Source organism: Theobroma cacao, chromosome 10, assembly GCF_053813885.1.
Source record: "Theobroma cacao isolate CCN51 chromosome 10, ASM5381388v1, whole genome shotgun sequence".
NCBI lineage: Eukaryota > Viridiplantae > Streptophyta > Magnoliopsida > Malvales > Malvaceae > Theobroma > Theobroma cacao.
Genome location: NC_142648.1, coordinates 23,388,404 through 23,411,045, shown reverse-complemented (window position 1 = coordinate 23,411,045; position 22,642 = coordinate 23,388,404). Strand labels below are relative to the sequence as shown.

Sequence of the window (22,642 nt, the reverse complement as noted above, 5' to 3'; positions counted from 1 at the left end):
TATTGCAGACGCACACTAAGCAAAAGTACATAATTAATCAAGACACTGGTAGCAGTCCAAAGTCTGCTGGCTATCAAATTTATTACAATATTATTTATTTATTTTTGACAGCCTGGCGACCAGAGTTTGATGAATAAGCAAATTAAGCTATGGTAAATTTTTCTTTCATTGTTGGCTTAGCATTGGTTTGATCAATTTCAACATCTGAGGAGAATCCCAAGTTTTCAATGTGGACGGTGTTGCCACATTTGTCAGTACTTTCTTTGATGCGATCCCAATCAACAACATCGTAGGAAACCATCTCCGTATAGACCTGCATGCATGCAGTTGATGCATTAACTGATTATTTCAAAGTTGTAAGACTATGTTTACGAATTCAAAATATACATTAATTACAATACCTTGTTGAGATCATTTTTTGAGTTGCTCCCCGCAATGATCCACTTAGAAGTGCCATCTCCGATTACGTACACAAGAGCTCCAACTGAACCTATAACTGACCCTTTAGCGTCTGCTATGTGCGTAAACTCAGCTTTATCAATAATTTCTCTTGGGAGATCAAGTATAGACCCTTCCCAAAAGGTCTTGTCATCCAGCCTGAGCACTTGCCCAGAAAGGTTCTCAAGCTTGCACTCTGTGCATTCTGGAATATCCGTTGCAAATTGTATAGTTACTGGATAGGCAGCCATGACAGTTTTGTCTCTTTTACTACTTACCCGATTTCTATGAAGCCCTTGGCGTGGTGTGGATGTTAGGAGACCAGCTTCGTATTGCACTACTGGATTGGATTTGGCAGCCATGATTTTAGTTTCGTGTGTTTTGGTTACCACATTTCTACGAAGCTGCTGGCACATTGATACTGGAACAACCGTTGCACGTTGTGCTGCTAATGCTACTGCAGGATTGGCAGCCATGATAGTTAATTTTGTGTCTTTTGGTTACCAAGGTTTCTACAATCTTGGCTATTGCTTTGCTTGTGATTGTGCTTCCGAACTTGCATGGACACATGCTTAAATGCTGGTTTGCAGCCATACAAGTTACGGCGTTAGGTGAAGCTGTTCTACAAATGATTAGGTCATGAAGTGCATGTGATTTCATTCAAACTGTGTTCAATTAATAATAAATAGTAAATTGAAAGTTCCACTAATACAAATAAAAAAGTAAGATCTTAATTAAAAGTTTGGTTATAGTTTAAAGACTTAATTATATAATTGTGTCATGAGAGAAAGATACGGAAAGAGCTTTTGTGGTGACTTTTCCATGGGACAATTCATGTCCAATATATAGGAATTAGGAAAATTATGAATTCCAGTTTCCACTTGTTTTTGAGAAAATTGTGAACTTGTAATTAAATGAGTAAAATAAATGTTTGCCATTCATGGATCTAATCTAGAACTTCAAATTTTTATTTATAGATGTAAATGGTATCTAAAAATAATATCTATATATTTTATATATAAAATTTAATGAAGATGATGAACAGTGAAAAGCATATCATAATTTCTAATTAAAACAATCATTTGCCAGCTACAAGCTATTTTCCTAGCTGATGGTTATCTAAATGACATGTTTAATTAAGAAACAAGTTCACACTTAAAGGATGTGCTATTGTATAATTTATAATTGATCGCATATGGCTAAGGATAATTTGATCACCGTATTCTTTATTTTAGCCATATGGTAACAGTTTTAAAGGGTCCAAGATGTAGGTGGAGCAAGCATTAAATAATCAGAATCAAATAATAAAAGCCTTTTATTATTCCATATTGCGATGAAACTAAAGTTACAAAGAGCCATATTAGGTAAAATTACAGTTTGATGAGGCAAGCAAAGCCATTCATCGATCAATTACAACATGTAACGACTACGAGTATCCAAATTAATTCATTACAGCTGGTTTTACTGTCAGATTTGGCAAGACTTTCTTTGATTTCATTCCAACCAAAGTTAAGAACAATAACATTAAGGTTAAGGTAATGTGGGATACAAAAGCAAGAGGATGAATATCACATTCCATAAGGCCAAAGTTAAGACCTTCAACATATACTCTATAATTACCATACGGTAGAGGAATGTGATCTTTCAACTGCATATGTAGATTATCTTCCCTTGCAAAGCATACCCAAGTTCTAACTTTCTCAATAGATTTTCATGACCTTTCAATGATAACAAAGATCTGAATCCATACCTCAAGGATCTTTCAATCATTTTCAAACAATATCTTCTAAGACATAACTACAACAGAAAAGCTTGAAAGATGTTCAATCCCACAAATGGTCAAGTTCACACAGCTTGGTTGAACTCATTCAGGAAAGACATTACAAATGCGAATTAAAATTCATTGTGAAAAAAAAAAAATGATGACTGGATAAAGTAAAAAAAAAAAATCTGCACTGCTTTTCTCTGTTTCTGTTTGGATTCATTAACAAGGGAACAGGGGTTTTTGGGGATGAATCAAGATGACTGCATACTCATCACTGGAATTCTAAGCATATGAGGCATCAGAGAAAACATGTCTTGTGGATAAATCTTATTCAATTGAAGCACATTACGCGTTACGTGCTCATATAGCTTAGAATAACACCATTTAAGACTCCTCATGTGTAAGCCCAATACTAATAACTAAAGCAGATGAACACATGTGAATACCAAATATGCATGGGACAAGAAATAAGAAATTCAGAGGCAAAAAGGAAATTCTGTCTCCATGCATATTAAGTATCTTACCTGAAATCAATTCATAATTGCTGAAATAATATTAGATATAAAGCCACGATCACAAACTTAATCAAAGAGAAATCACACCATTTAACAAATCATAAATAATATTAGATTGCTAATGAGCCCATAAAATACAGATTAATACAATAAGTCTCTAAAATTATACAATTTCTCTATCTAGAACATCTTCCCTTGCATAGCATACCCAAGTTCTAACTTTCTCAATAGATTTTCAAGGAGACTGACATTTAGGATCAGTAATTGTGTCTTGAATCGATGTTCTGTCATGTTTGTCTGATTTCTGTATTCTTGTTTTTGTTTCGGAGGTCATGAAGGGTAGGTAAATTAATGCAGACAGTGCTTTTGTTGTGGAATGTATAGAGTCTGTAATGAATGTCTTTGGGATGGTAAGATATCATGTTACAAGGGTGTTACGATGCTCGATTCCGTACAGTTTGGGGGACATTTGTGGATGGGATTCTTTGCTATTACTCTTAACATGTCTGTAACAAACTAGAATCCTTGAAATCATCTTTCCAGGGGTGAACCTTTGGTTCCCTCTGATTTTAATACATACTAAAATGTAAAAAAAATAAAATCATATTCCCAAGTGAATAATTATAAACAAAATGTTAAAAAAAATAAAATCATATTCCCAAGTGAATAATTATAAACAAAATGTTAAGCTAATTAAAATATAATGTACAGCAACCTGAACAAAAAGAAAAGTACTTCACCCCTGAGGTGCCTTTACGGCCTTGGAAGCAGCACCGTGTGCCACGCTTTAACAACTGATCCAATGAATCATGAAATCGAATTTCGCACTACTTTTATTACATAGATTTTAAGTTTACAAGGCAAAAATTATAAACCCTAAACCCTAACCTTCTTTTCAAAAAAAAAAACAATAAACCCTAGCTCTCATGTGATCAGCTTTCTTCTTTTCTCAGCCTTTTTCTCCTCACGGTCATTCTTTCTTAGTCGACAAAGCACGTAACCTTGATCATTCTCGGGAACCAAATCAATATTCAAACTATACTCATGCATGATCCACTGACCTACTTGATGTGGTACTCCGCCTTCATATCGCAACCTTTTCTTGAACCCCAAGGGCTGTACTGCTGACAAATGAGAATATATTGGCTTACCCGAATCTTCACCCATCCACGTACCCATGCCAACAGAGCGGTTGATCCTTGAACTATTTTGAGATTTCTTCTTTAACTTAGTGAAGAAGTAGAGATCCTCATCGGATTGAAGATTACACCCACCATACAAATCCCATATTTCCCAAGGTTCTTTCTCTCCATACAAGTCAAAATCCTTGATTAAGTCTTGATCAAGATGCAGCATAGACATGCTAGTGACTTTGCTGAAGAGATAGCATATCAGTGACTCGTCAGAAGGCTTAAAGCTGAATCCCACGATCCACGAACATGGCAGCAGCAGGATTGTGGATCGATGATTGTGGAAGGGAAAGCAAAAGGTTTTCTTGATTAATGAGAAAGGAGAGGAGTGAAGGTTTTCTTGATTGGGGATTTTGAATGGATTTGGCTTGTAATTGTCCGCCTGGTGGTAGCGTTGGAGTTGAACTCTTTTAGTTTTGAATTTTATAATTTAAAAGTAATAGAGAGCGACTACAACTTTGATGCCCTGTATGAATTTGGTTGACATTGACATATTAAATTAATTCGCTTTTGTTAATTAAGTTTCTAAACTGAAGATCATTTTATAACACATTAATGGATTTCTTCTAAATTATTGTAGTCATTAGCCCAATTAAATTCAAAAATTCTAATGTTATGCTTTTAATGATGACACAATACCTAAAAAACCATGCTTAGGTTGTTACAAGCAATAAGATTGTCAATTCATTAAAGCTCTTGTAGACAATATACAGATGAAATTCCACCCAATTTCATTAGAATAGCAACTCTATAAACATAAAACCCAATAGATAGGTTTTTTTTTTTTTTTTTGGTTACTTCAATGAAAATTTGATCATAAATAAGAAGTACACATAGAGGAAAGTTTAATTTTAATTTCTTCCTATGTTTAACAGCCATTAATAAGAATAAGAAGTCAAATAACACAAAAAAACTCCATTCCATTCATAAGAATGGCGAATTGGGTGAAAGTGATTGGTAATCATTTCAGTAGCTACTACCTAATCATCAATTATATTAATGCAATATTCAGATTTTCTTTTTCCTTCAAGGACCAGATTTTTTTTTTGGGACTAATTCACAAGAATTATTATTGTTACTCAATTTCAATTTGGTAACATAAAATGTATCAATCTAACATTTTTCATGTAAAATTAAAATGTTAATGTTCCAATTTATTCATTTATATATGTTTAAATAAGTCACATCCTTACCCACGTCAATATTTTTCAGTCAAACCGTGTTTATTTAACAACAAATAATAGATTAAAAGTTCGATTAACAGAAATAAAAAAAAGAAGCTTAAGACTTGTTTACATCATTGTATCATGAGAGAAAGATATGAAAAGGGCTTTTGTGGTGATTCTTCCACGGGACAATTCATGTTCAATCTAGGAACTAGGAAAATTATGAATTTCATTTTCAAACAATATCTTCCAAGAGGTTTGAAAATATCCACTATTTCAAAAAACCACTAGCTTGCTCTTTCGAAGTTGATATGTTAGATAGAGTAGCTACATGTGTGTAAGATTACACGTGTCTAGCTTGTAAATAAATAGAATATTTATTTACTTGTAATAAGTTTTTTTTTAATTTTAATTTTTACACACTGTTAATACTCTTGTATAAAAACCTGAAACTAACTCTTAACTAAATGAAGAAGTTAGTTCATTTTCCTCCCTTTTTGGTATTTTTCTTTCCTTTCTCCAGAAGCTTTTCCTTCACTATTAATAGATCTTGAGACCTAACATGGTATCAAAGCAATTATTTTTGTTAGATTTCACATCAAAATCTCATCTTGTTAGCTTATTTGCTATTTCTTCTTTTCCTTCATCCAATTTACATTTCAGACTCGTACATTGCTTCTCCTCGATCGGAACCTTAAAAATGGCCAATTCATCAACCAAATTTGAGATTTCTTCAGCAGAAAATCCTATCTCTCCATACTATATTCCTCACTCAATCATCATGGATTGGTGGTGAAAAATCCTAAGCGTCCTGCAACAAATTATACATCTTGGAGTCAAGTTTTCTTGCTTATATTGTCAATTCGCAAGAAAAGAAGATTCATAGATGGAACGATTAAAGAGCCAAAGTCAATAGATCCATTATTTGAACACTGGTCTAGACGCAATAGCTTAATAGTCGATTGGTTGCTTGAATCTTTGACACCTAAAATTGCATCAAATGTTATGTACATGGACTCAACAAAAAAAAAATTGGGGGACATTGAAGAATCGTTTTTCCCATCCAGATGAAACTAGAATATGCAATCTTCAATTTCAACTGGGCAATATTTTGCAAGGAATTAGGTCAATGGATGCTTATTTTACAGAATTGAATTCTGTTTGGCAAGAATTAAAGAATTTTAGGACTTTGCCCCAATGTGATTGTGGAGGTTGTAAGAACAATTGTTACCAAAAGCATGTTGATCAACACAATAAAGATGTTGTGTTTCGATTTTTAAATGGTTTAAATGAGTCATTCTCAAGGTTAAGGTCACATATATTGATGCTTAAGCCATTTCCAAGTATTGACCGAGTTTACAGTCTTGTGATCCGAGAAGAATCACAAAGGTCTTTGATTATATAGTCTCAATCACCTATTGAAAATTCAGCTATGGTTGCTATTGTAACAGAAGGAAAAAGAAAAAAATACTAATCTTGTGGGTTCACATTGTGGTAAGAAAAGGCATTTGAAGGAAAAGTGTTATCGTATTATAGGGTTTCCTGAGAACTTTAAGTTGACTAAATTTAAAGGGAACTTCAAGAAGGAAGGTTCATAAATAAACAGTGTAGTTGGGAATTCTGGACAAGATAATTTTGAAAACACGGCAACAAGTGCATTATCTCAATTGTCCTTGACTAAAGCACAAATTCAAAAGCTTATAGCATTAATTACTTAACAGGATGATACAACACGTGCCAAAAAAACTCTTATAATGCAAAATCATTGATAGAACAAACCTTTACTTATCAATTCTACACTAGCAAGTATAATTTCTTCAAATATTCTTTTAGCTAATTTTGCTGCATATATGTTGCCTACATTGAATCATGACACTTGGATTTTAGACATGGGCTTCAGATCACATTTCATGTTCTCTGCATCATTTCATTTCTTTCAATTCTGTTGATGATATGTTTCTTGAGATGCCTAATAAAACTAAAGCTATTGTGACACTTAGGAACAGTTCAACTTACTCAAAACTTAAGATTAGAAAATGTTCTTTTAGTCTCTGTTATCAAACTTATAAAAGACAAAACTAAATGCTTATTCTTTGCTAACAATCACTATCTCGTTTAGGACCTTCTTATATTGACAATGATTGGGCATGCTAAGGTCATTGTTGGACTCTATATCATACAAAGACAATTGAATGCACAATCCTTTGCCAAGTTGTGTTTTGAAAAACCTAAAGTTCTTGTTACTAATGATTCTGTTGTACAGATTCAATCTCAGTCTCTTTCTGTTCCTTCTAAATCTGGTTTTGATGTTTTTAAGTCTGTAAATACAAAGTACAATAATCAAAGTTGACACATGATGTTTGTTCAAAGTTTGCTTGTACTTTTTTGAGCCATGGGACTAATATATGGCACTATAGGACTAATATATGGCACTATAGGACTAATATATGGCACTATAGGTTAGGTCATGTATCACCACAAAGAATAAAACAAATTTATAAATGGTGTTTAGATGTGGATTGCATAGAAGATTTTCAATGCAATATATGCCTTTTAGCTAAACAGCACAAATTGCCTTTCCCATCACACACACAATCTACCACAAAACCTTTTGAATTGATTCATGCAAATATATGGGGGCCATATTTTACAACTACACTATCAGGACATCATTTCTTTTTAACAATAGTTGATGATTTTTCTAGGTTTACACGGCCATTTTTTATGAGAGTTAAATCTGATGTCAATGTCATAATTCCTAAGTTTTGACAAACGGTACAAACTCAATTTCATACATCAATGCAAATTCTAATGTCAGATAATGGACAGGAGTTTAAGTTAGAAGAGTTTTACTCTAAAATTGGCATTGTGCATCATTTGTCTTCTGTGGAGACTCCACAACAGAATGATATTGTAGAGAGAAAACATTAGCATTTATTAAATGTTGCTAGAGCACTTTTATTTCAAGCTTCTCTTCCTATTAAATTTTGGGAAGATTTTGTCCTTACAGCAACTCACATTATTAATAGAATTCCTCAGCCAGTTCTTCACAACAAAACTCCTTTTGAAATGTTGTATCAAAAGCCTCCATCCTATTCACATTTCAAAGTCTTTGGTTTTTTATATTTTGCTATTACTTTACAACAAAACAAGAAAAAGGTTGATCCTAGAGCTAAACCATACGTCTTTATTGGTTATTCTTTTGGTGTTAAGGGTTACAAGCTTTATGATCTAGAAAGTCATAAGTGTTTCATCTCCAAGAATGTTGTGTTTCATGAGACAATCTTTCTTTTCAAAAATTTAGGCAACAAAGAATTTTCTCTTAAATCGGATTTATGTTTTCCTTTTTGTTCTAAATCACCTCCATCATATTCCTTTGATGATTCGGTTTTTCCTCATAAAGCCACAATTTCCACTCCTCAACCAAATTATTTTATTTCAACATCAGAAATTTCTTCTTATTTTGATGTTCTTCCAAATTCATCATTTGTTTCTGATTCTCAACCAGAATTTTTTTCTTCACAACTTGAAACTTCTTTTAATCTTAGGAGAAGTGGTCGCATCAAATGATTATCTAAATATCTAGAATCTTATCACTATGATTTACCTTCACTGACCTCTAATGTTACAGCATACCTTATTAGCAAACATTTGTCAGCTAGTCAGCTTTCTCCCACACACAAGACTTTCACTACTAATCTCTCTATTATTCTTAAGCATACCACATTTGCACAAGCTATTCTACATGTTCAGTGGAGAAATGCTATGCAAGATGAATTTACTCCTTTAGTAGAGAACAGAACTTGGGAAGTAGTTGTTGTTCCTGTTGATTTTCCAATAATTGGTTACAAGTGGGTATGTTACAAGTGGGTATACAAACTTAAGTTCCTTGCTGATGGCAGTATTGACCAATTTAAGGCTAGGTTAGCAGCCAAAGGTTACAATCAACAAGAAGGTTTTGATTATCAAGATACTTTTAGCCCGTTGCTAAGCAGATAACTGTAAGGGTTTTTCTGGCTTTGGCTACTATTCATAATTGGTCTTTGTCACGATTAGATATCAATAATGCCTTTTTTAATGGTGACCTTATTGAAGATGTTCATATGGAGTTACCTTAAAGATTTGTCATTCAGGGGGAGTGTCCACCAAGGGCTAAGCTTGTTTGCAAATTGTGAAAATCATTATATGGCCTTAAACAAGCCTCAAGGTAATGGAATGCCAAATTTATAAAGACTTTGATTTAGTATGGGTTTATGCAATTAAAGGCTAATTATTCTTTGTTGACAAAGAAATCTGATAAAGGTGATTTCGTGGCTCTTGATAACTCTATGATATAGAGTTATTCGGGCTTAATTTTGATAGTAATTTAACTTAGTTCTTGTTGAAATGCATAGAAATTAGTAGGTTTTAGTTAAATTATTTTAAGTTAATTAATTTAGGTGAGTCAATCTAATCTTAGTTAATTTTATGCTTAATTTAGTGCTAATATGATTCAGAAAGGTTGTTATTGATTTATTCATGCTTTTGCAGGTGTTTAATGAAGGAAAAATTTTAAGAACAAGGAAAGCAATTTTGAGGTGTAGATTTTCACTGCACATGTCTCCTTATTTTGATCATAACTCCCACTACAGAACTCCAAATGAAATGATTCTTGACCATTGTAAAGATAAGAGAAAAATATACAACTTTCATGTTTATCACTTCACCCAGTTCGATCGAGAAGGTGGTTAAAAATCTTGTCAAATTTGAATCACTGTAGCAATCCTAGAGCAATTATGATTTTTGCTATTCAATTGGTCGAGGTACTGGCTCATGTAGTATGATATGGAAATCCTAGTTGGAATCAACTACTTTATTCACTCAACTTGGCCTAACTTCAAAGTCCTATAGAAATAACCTTTCGGAGGACTTTTAAAAAAGAAAACCAAACACCATATTGATGGCTGATAATCAAGCCACAAAGTCATTGAAGCTGAGAAGAATTTGAAGGATTTAAGAAAATTTGGATGATCAAGATTATAATTCTTGAGTTTTATCTTTTCATTATTCTTTTGTTTTTCTTAGTTTGATGTTATTGTTTAAATTTAATTTCATGATGATGTGTGACTTGATGAGGAACTAAATTATTTATCTAATATTATGATTGAACACAATACATAGTCTGATTCATTTATATCTCTTTTGCTTATGTTTAATGGATTTAAGTTGTTTATTTTATTCAATTCTTAATGCTTCTGATTATCTAATCACCAATTAAATTAAATTAGAAATCTAGGTTAAATCTTGATGAAGGAGATTTAAGTAGACCTTGAATAAAATAGCGTATGATCAAATGCACTTAGTCAATTAGGTGGTTTGATTTGCATATAGGGTAGACATACACCTATAAGCCATACGTAGTCAGGAGTAGAGCATAAACTTAATAAATCTTTTTTCAATTTAATTTTCATAGACATATAATAAATTAATTGGAAGAGATATTTTTATGAAAAACTCGACAGAGACTTGCGAATAATTTAGGACTCTAGGTTAGCAACTTAATCCATTAAACTGAGTTAAGAGAGAGAGACAATAATTAGATGAAGTATTGATGGATATCATAATCTTAAGTCTGATAGTCACTTAAATTTAATAAAGTAAATTTGCTAATAGATTTTGGATTAGTTTTATTTTTAGTTTTTTACTTTATTAGTTTTAATTATAATTTTAATTGCTTGGATAAGATTAAGGTGTGTCAATTTTAGTACTTAACAATAAGAATTAAAATAATTGCCTGTGGGATTGACACTCTACTCATCACTATATTATCTTTGCGATATATATACTTACGTGAGTAAAAAATTGAACAATAGCTTTACTAGTGTATGTAGATGATATTTTAGTAACTAGTTTTAATGCACAAATTGAAATTAAAGTGAAACAGTATTTGAGATCTAGATTCAAGCTGAAGGATCTTGGTTCACCTAAGTATGTTTTAGGTATTGAAATAGCTAGATCTCCTACAGGAAATTTATAATGTCAAAAAAAAATATTCATTGGATCTTATTACTGAACATGGTCTGCTAGGTTCTAAGATAGCTTCAACTCCAATGGAATATAATAAGAAGATAACAACTACTGATAAAAAAGAATTGTTGACAGATGTTATGATGTATAGGCAGCTCATTGGGAAGCAGATATATTTGACTTTTACTAGGCCAGACATTGTGTGTGGGGTTCAAATTTTGTCACAATTTACGGATAAACCAAGGAATATATATTCATTTACAGAATTCTTAAATACTTGAAGGGTTCTCCTAGTTAGTGAATTTTATTATCTGCATCTTCACAACTGAAACTGAAACTGAAAGCTTATTGTGATAGTGATTGGGTTGGTTATTTGACTACAAGAAAATCAGTGACAGGTTATGCTATTTTCATTGGTGATTCTTTGATAAGTTGGAAATCAAAGAAACAAAGTGTTGTAGCCAAAAGTTATACTGAAGCATAACACAGGTCAATGTCCATGACAGCCAGTGAAATTATTTGGTCGTTATTCTCGTTGACAGATTTTAGAATTACTTATTCAGCTGGGGAATTATATTGTGATAATCAGTCTACCTTGAGCATATGCAAAAGTCCTATTTTTCATGAGAGAACAAAACATATAGAAGTTGACTATCATTTTGTGAGAGAGAAGGAGATTGCAGGACTTATCAAGCCAAGCTATATACAAACTTCTCATTAGTTGGCAAACTTGTTTACCAAATTTCTCCTACCAAGACAATTTCAATTTTTACATAGCAAGATGAGTATTTTGAACATCCATGCTCATAATACTCATCTTGAGAGGGAGTGTTAGATAGAGTAGTTACACGTGAATAAGATTATACATGTTTGGCTTGTAAATAAATAGAATATTTATTTACTTGTAATAAGGTTTTTAATTTTCATTTTTTACACTGTTAATACTCTTGTATAAATACTTGAAACTAACTTTAAGTAAATGAAAAAGTTAGTTCATTTTCCTTGCTTTCTAGTATTTTCTTTTCTTTTCTCCAGGAGCTTTTCCTTCACTGTTAATAGATCTTGACAACTAACAGGATATAAGGAAGAAAATCATCAATAAATTTTAGAAGCAAAGCTTGTCTGGCATAGCAGGCAAAGATTTCTGGCATAACTTGGCCAAGTTTGATTCATGACCCATATATTTGTCTATGAATCTCACTTTTCCCCTTTCCTTCTCCAAAGGAAAAAGAGAGTAAACCATAAGTACCGAAGGCAAGTTAATATAATGCCATGGTATCCTCTCAAGCCACTAATGGTAACTGATATGGTGTTATGCACCCTTTTAAAATTAATCACACATTTGCAGGATGGATTATAGCTCTAACAGCACCCTCATCTAATACTAAAGAAAGAAAATTTTATACTACCATAAACACCAGATGTTTGCAAATCCTTCTAAAAATAGTACAACCACCATCAAATCTGGACAATTGCCCAATCATCCGACATAGCACCATTACAGGTAAGGCTTGAAAATAGAAAAAAATATAGGAACATGTACACCTAAGCATTCCAAAGGATGGCTCTTACAGCTTCAAACACCTTATATGAGTCTCATGAGTAATACTTGCGCTTGATTTTCCCATTTCCTTTTGATGTAAAGATGATAACGGACAATAACACTTGTCCAACAATTTCAAATACTTGCAACATCTACTTGTGCGTATAAGCATCTTCAGCAACTTAAGAAACAAGTGATTCCTGCTCAACCAAAAGTACGAAAACAATATTATAAAATAGCTTTATTGCATGAATCATATATGGTCTAAATACAATTTTTTAAGGTAATTTGATATATTTGTATAGGTTTAACATTTTAAGATTAAAAATTAAACATTACAAATATAGAATAACCATAATTTTCGTCTTAAATTTTTTTTGGGCTACACAGGTATGAAAACAATATATATAATTAAAACAGTGTAAAAGGATAAAACTTCATGTCGTTTTATGTCCAAAAATTGTTTTAGTTAACACATTATTAATTTTTTTTTTTTTTTGAAAAATGGGGCTTTCTTGAGCTCTACAAAGTAGGAAATGGAAAAGCATTACAGGTTATAAACATGGTCTTTCATAGAGGCATTACGGTTTCATAACCTAACTGTGCAAAAGAACAAAATAAAGTTTCTACGGCACTGAAACCTTTGGTAAGAAAATGTGCACACTTGAAAGATAATTAACATCCTCCCTTGCAACTACCACTACCCTGTCCCCAAGAACTTGATGCTGCATGCCTTACCCCATGAATCTTGATTCCGACCAAAAGATGGGCCTTCATCAGTAGCATTTGATTGATTCCAAGTCCTAGCTTGATCTCCAAAGCCTGCTCCTTGGTTATCCCAACCTCCAACAGAGCCATGTCCTTGATTGTTACTTTCATTAACTTCCTTGTTACCTGTTGGATGGTTCCAGCTAGAACATTTGGTCCAACCTGATGAACTGGATGACTTCCAGTTGTTATCTTCACTCCCACCTTCTTCTTTTTTCTTTTTTTTTTAAAGGCATAGAAGATGTTATTTCATAAGAAGGGTTTACAAAAGGAACCCTATCAAGATGCCCTGTGAAAAGAAAAGCAGAGCATGCCAATCCTGGTTGCAATTGAGATCCCAGTAATGATTCTTTCCAGAGAACAGATTATCCCAATGCAACCAAGTTCACTATACAAAAAGGAACTCCCTATAGAAAAGTTCTCAGAAACAGTCTCCATATTCTCCAACAGGTTTCAAAACGCAGTAGGAAAATCTAAGCCAACAATTCTTAAGGTAACAATTAGCATGAACAGTCTTCCGTATAACATGGTCATTCATTAGCGTTATCATTTCCATACACACATCACAGGTCGAGAGTTCTCAGTATACCTGACTTGGCGAGATCATCAGCCTTCTGGTTCGCTTCTCTGTTTACATGGTGGATGGACTAGCGAGCAACTTTCTTATTCTATTCTCAATCTGCATGATCCACTTTCGAAGAAACCAAAAGGCTTTTCATGGGTGATTGACCCATAAAACAACATTAGTGGAATCGCTCTCCAGATCAAGTTCATGAGAGTTAGCCCATTTTGAAGCCGCAAAGATGGTGAACACTTCTTTGATTCCCAAAAGTTCAGCAAGGTTTGAGTCACTTAGCCCATCTGCTTCATTAGTTGAACCAGTGCCTTTATTCCAGCCACCTTGTTTTACATCGTTGGATTGATTCCGAATGGAAGATTGGCCTCCTTGTTTCCAAGTCTTAGCTCTATCTCTGGGACCTGTTTTACCATTCCAGCCTTGGTTTCACTTCACTTCATCATCACTTTTCCACCCTTCACCGTTGTTTGCCTCTTTGTTCCAGCTGAAAGATGTATCTTTAGCACAATCACCATTGTTCCAACCCCCATTTTGATCCCTCCTTCCACGTCCTCTACCACCAAAGCCTCCCCTATCACCACCTCTACCTTTATCACCACTTCTAACTCCATTTTTAAATAATCTCTTCGAAGTATAGATATTAAAGAAAAATCATAAATGATTAAAGAATAACAAAATAAGGAGATAAATAGAGTAAATGATTTAAAATTAAGTTTTGATATAATTCATATGTAACTTAATTACTAATCTCTTACTTTAATAGTTGATACAATGAATCATGAAATCAAAGCAGCCAACAATAGTAGATAAAAGAGAATTATAGCTGCTTCAGCAATCATACATTCTTTGCGAAATCATGAATTTTTGAGCTACGTAATCGACAAATCGAAATGGCATTGTTCCAGGAAAATGCCGCCAACCTTAATTAACTAATAATTTAGCACTCAAGGGTGCTGCTTTTGTTATATAAATTTTAGAGGAAATTGTGAAAAATGTTCAACCTTATAAGACCATTTCAAATATAACCCCTAATTTTTGTCATCACTTGACAAAAATACCTTTAAAGCCATTTTAGATAAATTAAACCATTTATCACAATTTTTTCTCCCGATTTCTCTCTTCGGCATCTGTTTGCTGTATTCCTGATTTCTCTCTCACTATCCAGTATCCGTCTACTATGCTCTCAATTTCTCTCTCTCGTCATCCAACTCTCTCTAATTTTACCACCATCGACATCTCTCTCTATCTATTTCTCGTCATATCGTAGTCAATCTACAAACTAAATAGCAGAGATGACATCAATGTATGTTTTTGTGTTTATTGATTTACATTTACAGAATCCCAAAGTTGATGGGTTGAAGTTATATAAGTGAAATTTGTAAATTAGAATACTATCCAGAATTGTTACACTTGTTACACGTCATGCCTGCATGTAACAATTTTAATGCATTTCGCGTGTAATAAATCTATTGAATACGACATGGTTTAAACATGGCATATAACTTGATTTCTATCTTTGTATTTCACTAAGATATAAACTCTTGGATTTAAACACCTTAAATATGGCATGTAACAACTTTTTTTTTTCAACATGACGTGTAACTTAGGCCTTATTTTTGTATTTCACTAGGATATAATGTTGGAAAAATCACGAAACACAAAAATAATACAAGAAAGTCTAAGGTATAAAACACTATCCTTAAGAAAACTAGATAAAAGGAAGGTTATAGAATATTCTGAAAGATCTGGTAAAAGGATTGAGGCTGATTCAATCAAAGATTAATTCTACCCTTAAGAAAACTAGGTAAAAGGAATTTTATAGAATATTCTAAAAGACCTAGTAAAAGGACTGAGTTTGATTCAATCAAAGACTAATTCTTTCTTTACCATGATAAAAAGATTGAGTCAAGGTAAGATTAAAAATAAAGCTACCAAGGCAAAATAAAGTTATCAAGGTACAAAATATCACTTAGGCTTAAGCCATGTGTTTACTTGAGCGCAGGGGGAAAATTCATATTTTTTCAAGGCTTGGCCTAATATCATATGCGCACGAACTCACTTTCTTTTCCTACTTACAAGAAGCTCATAATGAGTTTACTTATATAAAGCACTTAACATCTTTTGTACCTAGGTAATATGGGATTCAAGCCTTATGAAATATCACTATTTTCCAACAGATAAACTCTTAGAGTTAAATACTTTAAGTATATAATAACTTTTTTTTTCAATATAGCATGTAACAACCTTTTAGATAGCTTTTTTTTCAACATAGCATATAACTTAGTCTTCATCTTTATATTTCACTATGACATAAATTCTTAAAGTTAAATACCTTAAACATGGTGTGTGATCATTTTTTTTTTCAAAATGATATTTAATTTTTTTTTCAACATAGCGTGTAATTTGATCTCTATTTTTGTATTTTACAAAGACATATAACTCTTTTTTTTCAACAAGAAGTGTAATAATATTTTTTTGAACATGACGTGTAAAACATTATTTTTTAAACATAACGTGTAACTTGATCTCTATCTTTCTATTTCATTAGGATATAAATTTTTTGAAGTTAAACATCTTAAACATGTGTAATAACATTTTTTCAACACGTGCTATCTTCTTTTCTCAGCTTTTATCTCATCACGATCATTCTTTCAAAGCCGACAAAGCATATAACCATTCTTATTCTTGAGCCCCAAATTAGTAACCAAACTATACTCATGCATTATCCACTAACTTACTTGTTGCGACACTCCACCCTTATACCACAACCTGTTCTTAAACCCTAGAGGCTGCACTGCTAAAAATGGGGAATATATTATTGCTTTGCTCGAATCTTCACCCATCCACGTAGTAGTGCCAACAGAGTGATTGATGCTTGAACCATTTTTAGATTTCTTCTTTAACGTTTTAACGAAGTAAAAATCGTCACCAGATTGAAGATTACACTCACCATACAAATCCCCTATTTCCCAAAGTTCTTTCTCTCCATACAAGTCAAAATCCTTGATTAGGTCTTGATCAAGATGCAGCATGGACTTGCCAGTGACTTTCGGAAGCGATAGCAGCACATTAGCGCAGCATCAGAAAGCTCAAACCTGATTCCCACGAACATGGTAGCAGCAGTATTGTCGATCGACCGTTGTGGAAGGGAAAGCAGAAGGTAGAAGAGTAGCAGATTCTTGAAGAGAAAAAGTACCTAGTGAAGCTTTTATGAGAGGTTGAACTTACGTGATGAATGAGACATAAGCTGGTAAAAGTAATTTTGTAGGCTTAAAATTGGGGCTTTAGAAAAGCCCAGTGAAGCCCAGCCCAAGTGTCCCAAGTGCGTGCCCTGGTTTTCTTCCAAACTAAGCAGACTCATATACCTTCTTTTCCTCTATATAATTTCAGGGTCTCCGATCAAAACAAACTACGCCACCATAGCACTCCACCACGCGGCCCCAAGCTAAGCTAAGGTAACCCTTTCCCTTCTCCTTTTCTTTAATTTTCCTTTGCTATCTTTTCTTCTGCTTACTTTTCGAATTTTTCGTGTTGGAACTCGACTAAAGAAAGAAAAGCAAGCAATAGAACAAATAGTTCAGTTAAAACTTAGATTGTAGAAGATAGGAGAAATAATGGTCTGAATATGGAAGAGATGAAAGGGTAAGGGACAGGAAAGGTAGGAAGTACTAGTTATTGTATAATTGTACTTTTCGTGAATTAAAATAGAGGTTTTAATATTGTTTGGTTTTATGATTGGCTGTGAGACACTAATCATAACTGATTGAAACCTTTTTCTTTCCCTTGCTTGGAGGAATAGAAAAAATGGGTTTTGAAGGGAAAGGGGGAGATGGTCAGTCTCAGATTGTTTCCTTCCTCTCTACACTTACTTACGTTTAAACTCGACTCGTTTTGTAAATGACTTTTAAGATTCTCTTCGAATTCGTTTATGCTAACTCAATAATTGAAACGAGTTTAGGGCAAGCTCGTTCACCAAGTGTTAGATGAATGTCACCTATCAATAAAACCTCCCTATAATCCATTAGATGATGAGTTTTACTGAGTTGCAAACTTTTGATGCCAATATGTATCCTTTTTAAGGAGCAAAAGGTTCATAAAAGATGTGTCTTGGTTAAGCATCTTTTTATTTTTCGTGAAAGTTTCAATTATTTGTTTATTTGTTATGGTCTGGGCTTTTCAATTGGCAAAAAAGCAACGACATGTATATGTTAACAAGAATAAATAGCAGTAATATTGTTCAGGTGTAACTTCTTGTTGGAGATGAAAAAGAGTCTAGTCTGTATTTAGTGATGACTTTGAGTTGATGATAATGCATGAACTTTGTGATACATAAGGCAATGGAAAGGCATGAACATGTCATAGTGAAATTAGAGATTTAAAGTGTGTTAGATATAATGGATAATAGATATCTTGTCTTTGATATTATATGTGTGTATTTATATATACAAACATGCATATGATGTTCATGTACCTCAGGCTTCACTGGGTTTGTGAGAAGGGTCTTCTAAGTTTTTATGACAATGGTTCAAGATCTGTAAATCTTCCATGCACACGCTCACATACGTGGGTCCAAAAGTGGTTCTGTGATTAATTTATGGATATTTCATGGATATGTGTAGGTTTATTAGTATTTCTATTCTTAGAAGAACTTGAAGAACAAGAGAGGTGTAAAAATTGCTTCTAGCAAGTTCTCAGAATCATACCAAGTCCCAAAGATATAAAGAGAGGCAAGAGGGCTTATATGCACAGCTTTAGCAACTTAGGGTGCGAAATTTTGAAGCTTGTTTAAATTTAAACACAAACCTGTCTACAAAAGAAGATATTTTGGGGGTGGGGGGGTGGGGGAGAGTAGCAGTGGTTGTGAATTAAGTATTAGGGAAAATTTTGCAACGCAGGTATAATATAATTTTTCTAGTTTGTTTTATTTTAACGATGCATTGCTTGCTGTGATCAGGCAATTTGATACTTTAGGCAACCACTTATTGTCTGGTGTTCAGCGCAATATCATGTAACTAATCTGCGAGTTGCATCATTTTAGCATTTGTATATCTTTTGTGACCTTAACATGAGCTTACTGCTTGCAATTTTGCAGATTGTCACACAAGTTTCGAACTAGGTACGAACTAGAGTGAAGCTATCTGAGATTTTAGCATCGGCATCTTCATCTTTTTTGGTTTTGTGTGTCCACCATAAACATTATGGCGGTCCACACAAGCATTCAGCTTATTTCTTATTCTCAGGAGCTTGTGGATGGACAGCCACTCTATGTTTCTTCAAATTGCCTTCCTGTTAAGGCTTTAAATTATGAACCTGCTGGCCATGCTTTTCATTGTGCTGCTCTTAAACTCCTTGGCTGCGAAGAGGATGATACAGCGGAAGTTGATGATCAGAATGTTTCTAATAATAAGGAACAAGTATATATGCCATCGTCTGATTCGTATAGCAGCAAAGGAAAAAAGAAATCTGCTGCTGATGGCAAGCAACAAGATCACTATGCATTGCTGGGGTTGAGCCATTTAAGATATCTTGCCACAGAGGATCAGATTAGGAGAAGCTACCGTGAAGCTGCCTTGAGGCATCATCCTGACAAACTTGCTGCCCTTCTTCTTGCAGAGGAGACTGAGGCTGCAAAACAAGTGAAGAAGGATGAAATAGAGAATCACTTTAAGTCCATTCAAGAGGCATATGAGATTTTGATTGATCCTGTAAGGAGGAGAATTTATGACTCCACAGATGAGTTTGATGATGAAATTCCAACTGACTGTGGCCCACAGGACTTCTTCAAGGTGTTTGGCCCAGCTTTCATGAGGAATGGACGATGGTCGGTGAACCAACCTATCCCAACATTAGGCGATGACAGCACTCCACTAAAAGATGTTGATAATTTCTATAATTTTTGGTATAGTTTTAAAAGCTGGAGGGAATTCCCACATGCAGATGAGTATGACCTTGAGCAAGCTGAGTCTCGTGATCATAAAAGGTGGATGGAGAGGCAGAATGCAAAACTGTCTGAGAAGGCTAGGAGGGAGGAATATGCTCGGATACGGGCACTTGTTGACAATGCCTATAAAAGAGACCCTAGAATACTTAGGAGAAAGGAAGAGCAGAAAGCTGAGAAACAGAGGAAAAAGGAAGCCAAGTTTCGTGCAAAGCAGTTGCAGGAGGAAGAAGCTGCCAGGGCTGCTGAAGAGGAGAGATGCCGCAAAGAAGAGGAGGAGAAACGAGCTGCTGAAGCTGCTTTACAACATAAGAAAATGAAGGAGAAAGAGAAGAAGCTCCTTCGGAAAGAGCGAACTCGCCTTAGAACACTGTCTGCACCTGCTTTATCTCAGCATTTGCTTGATCTTTCTGAGGATGATGTGGAAAGTCTTTGTACGTCTCTTGGTATTGAGCAGCTTAGAAGTTTATGTGATAAGATGGAGAACAAAGAAGGGTTAGAGCAGGCTAAAATAATCAGAGATGCACGCGGATACAGTGGCAATTTGGAGAAAAAACCAGATGAAAAGAAAAGCTCAGAGCTGAATGGTTCTGTGGAGTCCAATGGAAGTGTCCTCTTGAGCAGCTTTGAAAAGAAGGAGAAACCTTGGACCAAGGAAGAAATTGAGCTTTTGAGAAAAGGAATGCAGAAATATCCCAAAGGGACATCTCGCAGGTGGGAGGTTATTTCAGAGTACATTGGTACAGGGAGATCTGTGGAAGAAATTCTGAAGGCTACCAAAACAGTCCTCTTCCAGAAGCCTGATGCTGCCAAAGCTTTTGATTCTTTTCTTGAGAAGAGGAAACCGGCGCAGTCTATTGCATCTCCGCTTTCCACTAGGGATGAAGTAGAAGGGGTTTCTACACCTTCTGGGACTGAAAGCAGTGCTGTGAAGACAGTTAGCCCAGAAGACTCTGGTAGAATTGCAAATAATCCTGTTGATGTGGCTTCTGGTATTGGGGTTTCATCAAGTTCAGAACAAGATGTGTGGTCTGCTGTACAAGAAAGAGCACTGGTTCAGGCTCTAAAGACATTCCCGAAAGAAACCAGTCAGCGATGGGAACGAGTAGCAGCTGCCGTTCCTGGGAAGACTGTAAACCAGTGCAAGAAGAAATTTGCATCACTGAAGGAAAACTTTAGAAACAAGAAAAACGCGGTATAGTTATTGAATTGACACTGTTGGGTGCTGAGAAGTAATAAATCTTCATGAGGGAATTGTCTTGGTGTCTCCCATTTGGATTCAATTCTTTCCTTAGAAGCTAGGAACTTGCTTGAGCTACAACATGTGTAACGAAACTGACCTTTTTTCCTAGTTCCTACGCTCTGGCTTTTGTCCTGCTATGAAGCTTTTTAGAGCTCATGTTTTTGCAGAAAGTAGCTTATATATTAATATAAATGCGCCACATTGCATTGATTTTATATGGATCAGTATTTGCATGGGATACCCTTGATTTAGCGGTTGCTGTTTTTTGTTTTTTTAATGCTTTATGGTTACAATCATTGTATTGATATCACTAAGATAGCTATACTTTCTGACAGCATTGTATTTATTATATCATATCATTTTTAATATTATATGGTTTTTTCTATTTAATAAGTTATTAGCATCATTACATTGATAAAATCTTTTGTCCATTCTTCACAAGACAGTTTAAAAGTTTCCCCTTCTCTTTGCTCTACCTTTGTGGATGAGTGGTGCTGCCCTGCCCTGCCCTGGAAGATCCCAGGAAGAAAGAAAGAATCATCTGGTTTGGAAGATCATGTCTTTAGACTGAATTTCCTAGATCTGAGTAAGAAAGAAAGCATTCTTAGTGGGTTCAGGACAATAAGAGAAGCTCATACAGTAACAGGCAATTTCTGAAGCAGTCATCCTATTCAGTTTCTCACAATTTATCAATGAAAAAAGGGTTGTTCTATTTAAAATTGAAAGGCTTTTCTTCCCCTTGTGTTCTAACTGAAAATGGTGACAATTAGGGATGTCAACGAGTATCCTATTATAGGGTACCTGTAGGTACCTTATCCGATTATACCGGGTTAGGATACTCTATAAAAGGGTTTGGGTAGGGTTCGGATAGTGATTTCACTATCTTAATCGGGTTCGGGTAGGATTCGGGTACCACCCTTTGGGTACCCTTTACCCGAACTCAATTAATATTTATAAATATTTTATTATTATTTTAATAATTAAATTAAAAATTTACAATTTTTATCAACTTTACAAGCAAATTTTTTTGTTAAAAATTAACAAATATATGAAAAGTATGGTTACTTTAATTATTAATACGATGACATTAATATATTTAAATTAAAAAATTATTAGATTGTTAATTATATTTAAATAATTTGAATATTATATCATATGATAAAAGAATATAATTACTATTATATATATACTTTTAATATACATTTATTTACTTTTTATTTTGTATTAACATTACAAAAATTATCACTTATAAAATTATTAATTATAATATATATACCATTATTTATACAATTTTATAATATATACACTTAAAGAAAGCTTTTGAGATTAGAATAGTTTTAGAACCTAAATGTTTTTTTTTTAATCTCATGAACTTAAGAATAAATCTTTATAATTAATTAAATTAATTCATGAAACTATTATTATTAATTAACTTATAATGTCTTTTAATATATATAGTTTATATATTGTGTTAATTTATAAGAAATATAATT

The 22,642-nt window shown here is 33.8% G+C and overlaps 2 protein-coding genes across 2 annotated transcripts; one reads left to right on the top strand and one right to left on the bottom strand.

Moving 5' to 3' along the window:
* Positions 1-3,642: 3,642 nt before the first annotated feature.
* LOC148760447 (NAC domain-containing protein 101-like) lies at positions 3,643-4,080 on the bottom strand. The gene has a single exon (XM_088810490.1). The coding sequence runs from the start codon at positions 4,078-4,080 to the stop codon at positions 3,643-3,645; it is 438 nt and encodes a 145-aa protein (XP_088666616.1).
* A 13,246-nt stretch (positions 4,081-17,326) lies between these two features.
* On the top strand, positions 17,327-21,364 carry LOC18586990 (uncharacterized). Its single transcript, XM_018129565.2, has 2 exons — positions 17,327-17,423; positions 19,061-21,364. Exon 2 carries the CDS (start codon positions 19,167-19,169, stop codon positions 21,105-21,107), a length of 1,941 nt encoding a protein of 646 aa, XP_017985054.2. The 5' UTR covers positions 17,327-17,423; positions 19,061-19,166; the 3' UTR covers positions 21,108-21,364.
* Positions 21,365-22,642: the final 1,278 nt, after the last annotated feature.